Consider the following 12,920-nt stretch of genomic DNA (forward strand, 5'->3'; position numbering starts at 1 on the left):
TAATGCACATTAGTAATACCATTTGAAAATTGTTAGTTAGAAGGTGCTGCATTCAGACGATTTAAAAATTGGGATTATACACCATTGCATAAAAATATTTAGGCTGAAAGACATCTGAATAAATATACGTTAAGAATGAAAATTACATCGACAATAAAGAACAATAAGTACTTCTTTCTAGACACTATAGTTGTTTGCTAATATGAACTGAGAGTCTTGAAGTTCTGAACAAGTCAAACCTTGATATAACAAACTTCAATGTTAAGAAATATTCTAGTTTTCATAACTTTCATAACTTTTCGACGTTTAGTAAAAAGATAGAAAGGTACATGGCCATCAGCACTCTCGCACTTTCCACCTTCCCACTCAAGGTGCTGTGTGCATGAGCAGAAAGACTTATTTCGCAGAAAGTCATTTTTGTTTCATGTTGTTAATGATGGAACTAAGCCTAGTTCTGTTTCTTGTTGGGGGATTCATTTTTCAAAGACTTTCCTAGCTTTAACAGGATAGTTAAGCGGGCGAGTTGGTGATACATCATCCAAAAAACAGCGTGAACAAACGGGGACAAAAGGAAGAAACCTTTCTGCTTTTTTTCTATACAGTAGGCTCCCTTTAAGATTAACTTAAGGGACCAGAAACATATAATTTGTGAGCTTCAAAAAGGAAACATGAGCTTGCTGGCTGTGTCCACATATTTCTTGCATAAAAACGATATCTTCATATAGCTTTTTAGAGAGGGGACAATTGCAAACAGAGGAGCTATTGCACTATGCAAGAAGTGAGCTGAAGGCAGAGAGCATGAAACAAGCTCATATTATTTTGCATGAGAATGGCATTGGTAAAGCTTTCTTTTATCTCACTGCATCCCACAGCTGTTGCTGCTTGTGTGTGTCTTAATTTGTACTTTCCATCCTACTCTGTGCACCCTGAAGGCGTCCAGCAGAGTAGCCCTGTGTGTGTCTCTTATCTCGCTTTTCTGCAGCATAGCTGTTACCAACTACACAAGCAGGCACACATGGTGCTTTTCCCTCCACCGGCAACACTGTGCATTGGGCTTATGTCTGGCTACCTGTGCATTGCAGTAATCTGCGTTGCAGCGTCCCGTCAGTTGTAAACACAGCCCCATAGTTTTTAGGCCCCAAGTCAGCTAGCAGGTGTACTTTGTGCATACATGCCTTTAGTCTATGAGTGAACACACAGCACATGACGTGCGATGCTTACTTTTTCTGCACCAGCAAGAAGGCTTCCCCACAAAACAGTGCAGTCCCACAAAATGGCTCCTCCGCTGTTTTGCTCAAAAGTGCAGGGAAGCCATCTGGTAGGAGCTTGCTTTCTTTTCTTGGCAGTGCTGTGTGGCTGCTCTGTAAGGGCCGTTGTGCGGGGACGCCATGGTTCACGGTCGCTGCGGCCGTTCGTCTTAATCTGTAGACGCACGAAACAGTTGTCGTGGAATCAGTTGTGGTGATGTGGTTCAAGTAGCTTGTCGCAGCGGTTTGCTGCTACTGTTTGTGCAGCAACTGTGTAAGAGCTATGGGGCTGGCACAAACCAAGGTTTTAAAAGAAATTGTTTCACTTTGTGCAGTCTGCTTTTTGTTTCCACACCGGTTCCTTAGTGTGGCATCATAACTGTCTCTGATGATTACTAGTGGCAGCAGGAGAGTGAAAGTATAATGCTGAGCCTGGCCTGTCAATGCTTGCAGGGAGAGAGCCCTCTGAAGAGGTTTGAGCCTGGCAATGAGATTGAGGTGTATGTGCTGGAACGTGTGATTCCTCTGCACAGCCGAGCATTGGCCATTACTGGCCGCAGGAACTTCTGTGAATGCAGCCTCTTCCCAGCTCAGTGCACCGACTTTGCTCCTGCTCCAGGCAGTGAGGTCATTGGATACTTCTCTCACGTGAGTGCTGTTGCCAGCTGGTGGCCTGATGTTTGTTTTGAGAGAAAAGCAAGACTGTCTGCATCATGTGTAACAAAGACTGCCATTCTGACATCACCAGAAATTTGGTCCGCATAAATTACAACAGTAAGGAAGGAAGCTGTTGATTGATTAGTAAAATATATTTAATTGGAGTGATTCTGTGGCCTGTTAGCCAGGTTCTAATCAGTGTTGCCAACTCAAAAATAAAAAACCTGCAACAGGAACTCCCAAAACCCGTTAAAAACCGCTAAATGTATTTTTTTTGCCAAAAAGTTCATTTTTATACATTTTATTAAGTTTATAAATAAATATAACTAATAATATAAAAAAGAAAGAAAGAACTTTTTCTTTTTCGACTAAAAACCGTCGACTATATTATTTATCGACTAGAGACTGCATACTTTACGCTAAAGTTCAAAAAACTATTTTTTTTTTTAAGTTTCAGAAATGGAAAGTACTGACTAGACACTGCTAAGTCCTGACTGACTGCAGGCACAATCACAGAAAGATGTCTGCTTCATCTACAAGCGACTGTCCACTTGTACCGCTGGTCCCAGGTCCAGGTGGGCTTCCAGCGCTGTTGGCAGCGTACGCCTCCATCGTGCCGATCTTTTAAACTACATTTGGCGGCAGTTCGTAGTCTGAGCAGCATTTACCCTGCCTCCGGAGTCCGGCTTGAATAGTCAAGATGGCATTCGTCATATCTGTTGACAATCTGTTCCTCTGTTTACATTTGATAACGTTCAGCTGACTGAACACTCGTTCAACTTCTGCGTTGGACCAGGGCAGAACCAGCATGGCAAGAGCAAGCTCGGCCAATTCGGAGAAGGGATTTTTGTCGGAAGCGTCCCTGTATTTGTTAACTTCGTCCCAGAATGCAACTGTGCTCGCACAGTTTTTCCAGCTGACTAGAGTGAGCTTCTCCCATTGCAGTTTAATGACAGCGATTTTTTCTTGTGGCAGATCCAGGAATTCCATAAGGGGCACCAACGAGTCTTTAACTACACGAAGTGCATTCCCAACTGAGAGCAGGGAAACTTGTCTGAGTATTCGCACGTTGTCAGGTAATCTTTGCTGGAGCTGTTTCAGCAGATGAGACAAAAATCCGACACACCGCTGTCTAAATACGAGCTCGGCCTTTCTCGAAAAAACACCCTTTCTCAGCTCTTGCAGCTTTTTTTCAGTCTCGTAGCCGAGGTCCGACGTCATATTAACATAGCCGTCGACGCTTGAACTGAGTGGGTCTGCACGGCCCGTAGGCACGACGAGCTTTTTTGACAGCCCTTCAATTAGTAATGTTAGGTCACTTAGCAGCTTTAGGCTGTCAGCCGAGCTGGACTCAAACGCCTTGTTCACACTTTGTACTTCTGCAAGAATCGGCTTTACAAAAACAAGATAAAGCAAGTTCGTCGTGTCGCACATCATCGAATGCAGGAGTTCTGCTGTGTAACACTTCTCAGTTATCCTTGCAGCTGCAAAGTGTGACAACAATTCCTCCCATTGCTCCAACACTCTACCAACCGCTGTTTCAACCGACAGCCATCTGGTTTGGCAAGACTGCACTATCTTAAGCGGATCGTGTCCGTCGTTGAGTCTTCGATAGAGTTCCTGGTAATACAGCTGTCTTGATGGTGACCGAGAACACCAGTTGCAAATTTCGCTCACCAAATATTCGAGATTTCTCGGAAGTGCTTCCGCCATGGCACTCGAAACCACCAAGTGCAGCGAATGGCAAACGCACCTGACCAACAAGAGATGAGGAACATCCATCTTAAGCTTCTGATACACTCCGTTATTGACACCTACCATCACGCTGGCATTGTCTGTCCCTATTCCCATCATTCTACGCAAGTAAATTCCAAAATGAGCCAGGCATTTTTTCACTGCATCAACGATTGACTGAGCGTTCGAGACGTCGAGCTCGACTAAACTTAGAAAGGATTGCCCATCGTTTCGCTGTAGTACATAATGACGACTCCCAATTGCTTGGTCACAGAAATATCCGTTGATTCATCAAGAATCAGGCTGTATCGCCCAGATCCTAAGTCGGACAGCAAATCTTCAATGAAGTGGGGGTGTAAGATATTCTTGATCAAAGCGCTGCACTTTGATCGGTGAAGCTGGAGATGCTTAGCTCCCTCGCTGTCTCGAAACTGGCTACGGCACAGCTCATCAAGGTGATCTGAAGCCATAACTGCGGAGTGCGCGCATACAAATAAACCAAGGGACCCTTCTGCAGTGCGTGACTTGTCGCACTTGCGACTTACAACTTCTAGAGTCGTCTGCCTTCCGGATGAAAACGGCGCTGTAGCCGAGAGGTGCTTCTTCATTGTGGTGTGCGCGACCAAATCCACATGTTTGGCAGAAAGCTCAGTCTTGCAGTAGCGGCATCGCGCTCGTCTGGCATCGTTTGGAACTTCCAGTAACCAGTCTCTAAGCTTAGGGTCCTGCAGCCACTCTTTCCTGAACTTCTGTGCATACTTTACAGGCCCCATTTCTCCCGGCAGGTTCGAAGATTAGGTTCAAAAGTGCCACAGAAATCGATTCAAGGCATGTTCCGATGTTCCCCACAGTAGCATAGCGGCATTTCAGCGACATCATGCGCTCACAGCGACATGGTGACGTTTTCTCGCAGACGAGACTAGAATTTTAAGACACGTTTACTGTTCAGAAATAAAATACATTTAACTACCAAAAACCGCCAAAAAAACAGCCAGAAATTCTTAAAAACCGCTAAAAATTCCGCCTCCCGCAATACAAGATTTTTGCCCGCTAAATAGTGTAAAAACCCGCTAAATTTAGCCGGAAAACCGCTAAAGTGGCAACACTGGTTCTAATCCTGGTGCCACTGGTGTGTCTTAGTAGCTTTGTTGACTGCTTCACCTGCAGCTGATGTTGACGTTGGCACTTTGGGGGGTAAACTAAAAGCAACAGGGCAAGCACAGAGAGCTTACATTCTTCATTGTTATCCTTGTTCTAGCTGCTGTTCACGGGTGGGCATGACTGCACAGTATTATAATGACAAGCAGGGTGCTCAGTCTATCGGTATATGAGGACGGTAATGAACGCTATCTGTTACCCTGAGGTGATGCGCACGGCTTAGAACAAGGAGAGGGGTTACAGTGAGCACGCCGCCATTTGAAGTGCGCAAAAAGTGCAGTAAGAATAGATTTTTGCAACTTGCACTAACAGAACTTAAAACAGGTTAACGAGCAGCCTTATTAGCCGACAGACACGTGAAGGTGCCAGAAATTGCAGCGCATGTGTGGAAAAAGACAGAAACATGCCCGAAAGTGAAAAAATGCTGTCACTCTGGCATATGCTTTGAGATAATGCATGCAGGCGAAACAGGTACTCCTTTTTGCTCGGCTTCTAATTATACCAGGCTGGCAGAGTTCGATGCATCGCAGCGAACAATGAATGTGACTGAAACAGCATACAACGCAGTCGCTCCGTTTCCGACAACAAACGCGTCACTCATAATACTCATGTCATAATACTCATAATGAGTGTGTCGAAACATACTCATGTGATAACTTCTGTGCTTCTGCGGCCTTGTCATTATATTTTTGATGAATGCCAGTTCCTTTCATATCATGAAGGAAACGGAAACAAGGTTACCACAAGAAGGAAAAAAAAAAAAAATCTTTTATACAGCATAACGGGGTTGACCTTGCAATAGTACGCTGCTACTTGGCTGTGCAGAATAATAAAAGATAAGACAAAGTGAATATTACCGTTCCCCCAGCTTACACTGAATGCTTTCGTACACACGAAACACTACATAGTTTTTCTAAGGATTTCGCTCACTCTCTAAAATGAACACATTTCTAGGGAAAACGGAATTCATGTTTACCTAAATGATCAGTGGCTAATTACATTCACCCAGTTAAAACAATCTTTACTGCCAACCTTTACATGCGCCACATGAACTAACTTAGATATATTACTTTCTGCGGTATTCACTGGTGATATATTGATGCAACGAAAGTTTTTAGGAAGTCCGAATATGCGATGTGGATGGAGAGGAAGTCAAAGGATGCATACATCGAGTCTGCGTTCCCCGGTGCTCAGGTTCATTTTTTCTAACTTTCTGTGCCTGTTCAATTCAGCATCAGCCACCCTTCACATCCACTTAGTATGTGCTAAGAGGGACAAGCATACAAAATAAATCAAAGTACAGCTTCTCCATTTAAAACCGCAATATGTAATATATGCCGAGTCTAGGCTGGTAAAACTGGGGGACGATACTGAAACTCGCCTCATGAAGGCATCCTTGATGCGACAGTGTGATCACCATGGATGCTGAACTGCATATGGCTAAGTATTGCTACGGTGAAAATTTAAAAAAAAATATAGAGAGAAAATCAAGCAAAGCAACTTCTTGCAGCTGCTCATGCCATGGCAGTCTATGTCAAGGGGCGTTCCTGTGCTCGGCAGCCAACGAGATCAGAAAAGGCTAGTCGTGCACTTTGTCTGAGGAGGAAGGCATAGGGTGTGGGAAACTGCAACGAAGAGCTAAAAATTTCACTACTTTCCGGAGTAGAGGGGATTTACTTTCATGGGCTACATCCTGTGTTGTCTCCGTAACAGGTTTGAAGGGATGACTCCATGAGAACCATTTTATACCATTGGCAACAGGGGGGCCCTATAAGGGGTAAAAGCCACGCCTTTCCGAGTTGTGTCCGGCTATAGTATAAATATCATGCTCTTCTATGCACAGCATCATTGTCAAAAGAAAAATTGCAGTTATTCTGATTTTTTTTTTTTTTTTCATTTACTTTCAGTTTTCTGATGGACATCTATTCTTTACCTTAACATACAACAAAATGGGCAGGCTTCCAGTGTTGAACATGGACCTACCACCATCGGTATGAAAAATTAGCTGGCTGCATGGCACGGTACATTTTGTTTGTACATGTAATGTATTTAACCTTAACTTTTTGCTTTGCAGAGGCTTGCTTATATACAGAAAGACTTCAAGGCTGGACAGGCTGTGAAGCTCAAAGTTCTCAGGGCCAGTGAGAGTTCACTGGTTGAACTATCACAACTTGGTGTGTATCCTTCCATCCTCGTCTGTGCCTTTTGTTTGCAAAGTTCCCCGAAACAGTGATGGTCATCTTAATTTTTTCTTGCCACAGATGTGACCACACTGGCAGTGGACAGCGTGGTTAATGGCTGCATCCTGAGTGCTCGTGCTGGTGTAGGTGCATGCGTCTCCCTCCCACTTGGTCATCATGGGACAATTAGTATTACTGATGTCTGTGATGACTTTGCTCAGACAGCTGCCCTGATGGAGGGCTACTTGCAGGAGCGCTATTTGCAGTGCTACATCCTTGATGTTGACAGCGAGACCAGTACATACCATCTTTCTACACGGAATTCCAGGTGTGTTCATGTACTGTTTTGTTATAAATGCTACACTGGATGGAGTATTCATGTATCCTTTGATTACGACCTATAAGCGTGCTTACACAGTTGATGCAACAAGTAGAGCTTGACAACAAGACTTGCTAGTGCTGAAATTACTATAGGCTCCCTGCAGTGGCTGCTCGAATTTGGTGCAGTAGTCACTGCAAGACATCATCAGCAGATGTGTCATTTTCACAATGCTGGGCTAATTATAAAGTTAATTTCTGAGTTGTGGTTAATTAGCTATGCGATTAGCAGAATATTTACCGTCAATCAAGTCTGCTGAGGTTGAGTTTGTTCCTTTTTAGGAATTCTTAAGTGTCTGGAACAACCAGTATATAGCCAAAAAAAATCAGTCAAACATTGTCATTTCACACAAGAGACGAAAGGTAAATGACGATGATGGTTTTGGTTTTGGGAGTTCAATGTCCCAAAGCAACTGAGGCTATGAGAGATACCATTATTGGAAGGCTCCAGAAATTTTGACCAGCTGGGGTCCTTTAACACCTACATCATGCGGAACATGGGCACCTTGCTTTTCGTCTTCTCCGAAAAGTGGCCAGGGAAAAGGGGGATGAAGAAAATACTGTTTAAGTGTAGGTTGACAGGGCGACATCTTCCCAAAGATAACATTTACAGCTTGCATATGAGTTACAATTTACAATAAGAGAATGAACTTCAAGTTTTCTCAGCTTTCAGTTCTGCGGTTGCTATCAATCATCCCTCTGGCATTTTGTGGTAGATGGCAATTGCACCTTAGTCCTGAGGTGCTGCGGAGTGGAATAGAGGTTCCAATTTTTCTATGTATATTGGAAATATCTTTTTAGATTTGCTTTTTGCTGGAAACATTTTCATGTTTATGTGCATGCTGCAGTTTACTGCTAGTTTCAGTTAGTACTGGACGTGTAAAAATAGAAGTAATAGCTTTATTGCATGGACAAGGGCTTTGTGTAATGACATAACATGTATAAACATTTTATCATTAGAAAGATAAATGTATACATGTTTCAACGATGTCCATCCTTAATAGCAATAATTGGTATGCATAGAGTGAGCAATAACTGAGTAATAGCAACACTTTTGTTCACTTGCCTGCCTGAAGGATGGTAGTTGTTGGGGAAAACTACTGTACCAAAAGGAGAGGTGCTTATGCAGTATTTTAACATATTAACCTAGGTATGATAATAGTAGGGCTTTGGCTGCAGTGACTAGTTACCGTATAAAATGTATTATTGGTCGAGTGGGAATATACGTCAACTCCCTTACCTTGAAGTGAGAAAAAAATATATATAAAACAAGAAAAAAAAAAGTGGATAAGCACGTATATTTATATCGGCTGTGTCCCTGCATCACCGGAGCTACGATCTCACTCCAAACTTCCAAATGATCTCAGCAGCGTCATCGGAAGACAACTGCTGCTCGCCACCTCCCAGATTGTGTCATCAGTTCCATCAAGCATGTTGCTTATTTCATTTCATTTCATTTATTAACCTTAAAGGCCCCTTTTGGGGTATTACATAAGGGGTGGGGTAAGTTTTCTTGAAAGGCTGCATGCAAACAGCTGATCTTGTCCGCGGCACCAAACGCCGAACTGTCGCTGAGAGAGCGGCCATGTTGCCGTTCGCTTCTGCAGACGTTACTTTTTCTGGAAAGCCACTGTAAACTGCCTCCACATGCCGTTATTCGTTGCTAAAGATACATTCAATACTCTCACTGGTTGAACGAAAGCGCGCACGCAAAGACGCTTGGGGCGGAAAAACAATGCCAGCAACTGCAGGATGTCGATATGGTTTTGGCTGTCCGTTCACGAGCAGGCATACCACTTGTTGCCAGACTGTGCCTCAAATTCTGCTAAAGACCGCTATACAAGACGAGGGGTAACTTTAGCCTGCTCTTTTTTTTTTTTTTTTTTTTTATCTCAACCTATATTCTAGTTAATACAGTATTTGGAGCTAGTGATCTAAAAAAAAACCCAAAATTATGCATATTAAAGGCTTAATAGCTTCCTATCTAATTGACAGAGCACGTGCAAATTTGGCTCTTTTGTGGAATGTGCATATTTTTTTTGCCAAGTCTGCTGTAATGCATGGCTTCTCTTTTCGTGCTGTCTAAGTCTGCCTTTCTTTTCATCATTACTCGTTGCAGATTACACCCTGACAGTGGCAGGGAGGTTGTAGATGAGGAAGTGGTAGCATTGAGCAACCTCTCAGTGGGCTCTACCCTGCGAGGGTTTGTCAAGACCATGAACAAGCACGGCTGCTTTGTTACTGTGGGCTGTGGCGTAGATGGACTGATACCTAAGTCAAAGTTGCCAGCTCCATTGCAGCGGAACCAGAAGGCGATAAAAGTTGGTGAAGTGGTCAGTGTGGTTGTGAAAAAGATTCAGGCCTCAGAGAGACGGCTCTTCCTAGATCTAGTCCACTATGGGCAGGCGAAGGGGGCGTTAACCCGCAAGCGGAATTTGTCAACTTCGTCCACTGATGAGCCAGTCTTCAGCAGCAGCAGCAGCAGCAGCAGCGCGAAAAGAGCTTGTCTTGACCCACTGCCACGGCTAAGTTTAAATGAAGAGTTTAGCTGGGATGTCCAAGCTACACCGGACTTGACGAGCCTCTTGAACGAGCGACCATCTCTCGGCAGCAGTGAGGATGAAGACGACAGTGGAGGAAAAGCCAGAAAAAGCCAGAAGGAGATTCGCCAAGAGAGAGAGCAGGCTGAGGCAGAGCTTCGCAAGGCAAGAGGGATATTCATGTTCTCTAGTCCCCTATGGCATTGCTTTCTTTCATTTTAGTTCTTGTGATCATCTTGTTATAATGCTCCATGCCAGAACTTGGTAGAATAGACACAGTGCAGCTATATAGGTGGTACAGCAGAATCTCAATGGTACAAATTTCATGGCATCACAGTAAATGTTTGTATCTTTAAAAATTAAAAATCTGAATGAAGAAGCATTGAAAACGCTCTTATGCTTATCTATGTGCTGCTGACTGGATTTATTTATAGCCATGTGCCATCGCTGCTCACTGCTTATTTTCCATACCTATGACTAGTCACGATGAGAAGTAACCTTAATAATGCTAGACAATGGTATAAAGACTAAAAGAGACGAATGCGGCACTAATCATCTTTTAAAGTCTTTGTCCTGTCAGCTAGCACTATTAAGATTACTTCTCGTCATAAGTCACTATGAACTCGCCCAATCTACCATTGTTCTACCCATGGCTAGCAATTGCCACATTAGTGCAGTGCGGGTTGGATGCATTCATGGCTCTCGCATTTGTATCATCTGTAAGGGCATTGGACAGTGTTCAGAACATCCAAAATTCAGTACATTGTACACAATGCATTCCAGCTTGGGAATTTCGCAAATTTCTGTCACCCTTGATTTTATCATCGAAATTCTACGATGTAGCTGCACTTACTGTGCAAGTTGAGCTAAACCACCTGTGTAGCATTTTTTTGCGTGACTTTGCGTGTGAAGAGCATAAGCACAACAAAAGCAGATATTGATTTTACTTTTTGAAGGGGCATTCATTCCGAAATGTATCATAATAAAGCTATGAATAACACTGCACAAACCAATGCCCCGTGAAAATGACCTAGTCTCAAGAAAGGTATCGTTTTTATTCACAATGCTGGGTTCTCCGATGCATGCTCTTGAAACATGGAAAGCCTTCGCTTATTTGAATACAATGTTCTTGACTTTAACCTTGAAGGTACGGAATCAAAGTGTACATGCATGCTGCATCCTAGAGGCCAGTGAACAAAAATAAGATTGGTTCAGGTATTGGCTCACCATGCGTTTGTGGCATGCAGCCGTTGCACAGCTCCGTGAGATTGGGTGTGGTTAATGCGCAAAGAAAATTTGTTCACAATGAAAAATATTTTTGGCATCCTTTAACCTTCGCATCCTTTAACCTCTTACATTGCAGAAGGAACGTATGTTGGTCGATCCAAGCCGTGAACCGGAAACAGTGGACGATTTTGATCGCTTAGTGCTGGTGTCGCCAAACAGCTCAATAGTGTGGCTTCGCTACATGGCCTTTCATTTGCGGCAGGCTGAAATTGAGAAGGCACGTGCTGTAGCAAGGCGTGCCTTGACCTGTATTGAATTCAGGTAAAGTGCTTTTTTGTCTTTTGGAAGGCTGTGCTTCAAATAAATTAACTCCAGACAGTAGCTACTTAGAGTAGTTATTGAACTCTAAGGTTGACTTTTATTCCAGACAGTCTTGCCAATCCAGTGAGGGTCAACATATCATTGTGACCAATAACTGTTGGCATACAAACATTATAAAAGACAGCTGGCTGGTTGCTGCAACTAGGCATGGAAAGAGCAGGTCATTTAAGCACCTGATATTTTGTTAGCATATCATCTCTGGTGGCTCTATCTTACTCTGCAGTGTGATCCACAATAAAACCCCTAATAATAATAATAATATATTTTTTTTTTCAATGCAGGAATAGCATACGATTCAAAGTGCCTAATTTTCTAGGGAAAAACTGCACGAGGTACAAAAGCAACTGACAATTTCACTTTGTAATAGTGTCAATTAGCATGTGTTGGCACAAGGTTTCAACAGATCTTTTTTTAGTGCTCCCACATCCCAGTTCGCATTTGTGCTCCCTTGGGAGGAACATCGCGACACATCTAGTTTGCCGACAGCAATGGTGAAAGTAGCTATAATCTCTTCCTCAGATACTTGGAATGCTTCGCCCTCCTTGCACCTAATCACTGCAAGGAAACTACCGTGCTTGCCGACTCTCACAATGTTCTTGCTCTTTGTGTATCACATTCCTCGGACCCGCCCCACTCTTATGCAAGCACATTGTTGTAACGAGGTGATTCGTCCCCTTGCCCTTGGACATCTAGAAGAAGCCGCAGTGTTTCTCCTTTTCATGTCACATCCCTGTTAAACAGCTCTCTTGTATTGCACACCGTTCGTTTTATGCTCCACACCTTTGCATCTAGGCACTGCAGAGAAGCCACCATTGCGCTTGACTTTCGGTGCATTCCAGCACTTCATGTCGCATGTCCTCATGTTGCCCACTTATATCTTTGGGCGTGTTCACTTTGTCACTAAACATATCATACGACCAGGATTTGTCAAAGCATTAAACATGTAGTCCGGAAATATTGTTTTCTGGCAACATGTTAGAGTAACACTGTGGGACATTTTCACATTTTTAATGCCTGTGATTTTGAGCGTTAAACTGGGTGTATATCAACAAAGGTTTACAGTATATTTGAGACTAAATACTGGGCATGTGCAATATTCGTAACATTTAATAGTTTTTTTAATTGCATTTGCTATTCAAGTTGACTTGCACTGCACTTTCATTGTTCAAACCTCTTAAATGTTCAGAAATTGCGAATTCCATATAGCAGCACCTTGCACTTGTCAAAGGAATTAACTTGTTCTTTCCTCATAGTCAACTGCCAGCACATGGCACAGCCCATGCACGATAATTCCGTGACGGTCATCAGGAGCCACCGCTGCTCGCTTGCATGCCAGAAAATGAAGTGCAGCACTACGCATGTCGGCACTGCGTTATGTCACAATGTTGACAGCAGACTGTGAACATGACCGGCAGTGA

At 43.3% G+C, this 12,920-nt stretch overlaps 1 protein-coding gene across 2 annotated transcripts in view; it reads left to right on the forward strand.

Annotated features, from left to right (window-relative positions):
• Positions 1-12,920, forward strand: part of Rrp5 (Ribosomal RNA Processing 5) — a 97,144-nt gene that overhangs the window by 66,243 nt on the left and 17,981 nt on the right. For both annotated transcript variants that reach the window (XM_084591036.1, XM_084591037.1), the window contains exons 24-29: positions 1,701-1,895; positions 6,704-6,787; positions 6,871-6,970; positions 7,058-7,304; positions 9,474-10,059; positions 11,258-11,442. In XM_084591036.1, the coding sequence (XP_084447162.1) occupies positions 1,701-1,895; positions 6,704-6,787; positions 6,871-6,970; positions 7,058-7,304; positions 9,474-10,059; positions 11,258-11,442 (1,397 nt within the window). The remainder of the gene's footprint in view (positions 1-1,700; positions 1,896-6,703; positions 6,788-6,870; positions 6,971-7,057; positions 7,305-9,473; positions 10,060-11,257; positions 11,443-12,920) is intronic.

Source organism: Amblyomma maculatum, chromosome 1 (genome assembly GCF_055883805.1).
Source record: "Amblyomma maculatum isolate TAMU_Amacu chromosome 1, ASM5588380v1, whole genome shotgun sequence".
NCBI lineage: Eukaryota > Metazoa > Arthropoda > Arachnida > Ixodida > Ixodidae > Amblyomma > Amblyomma maculatum.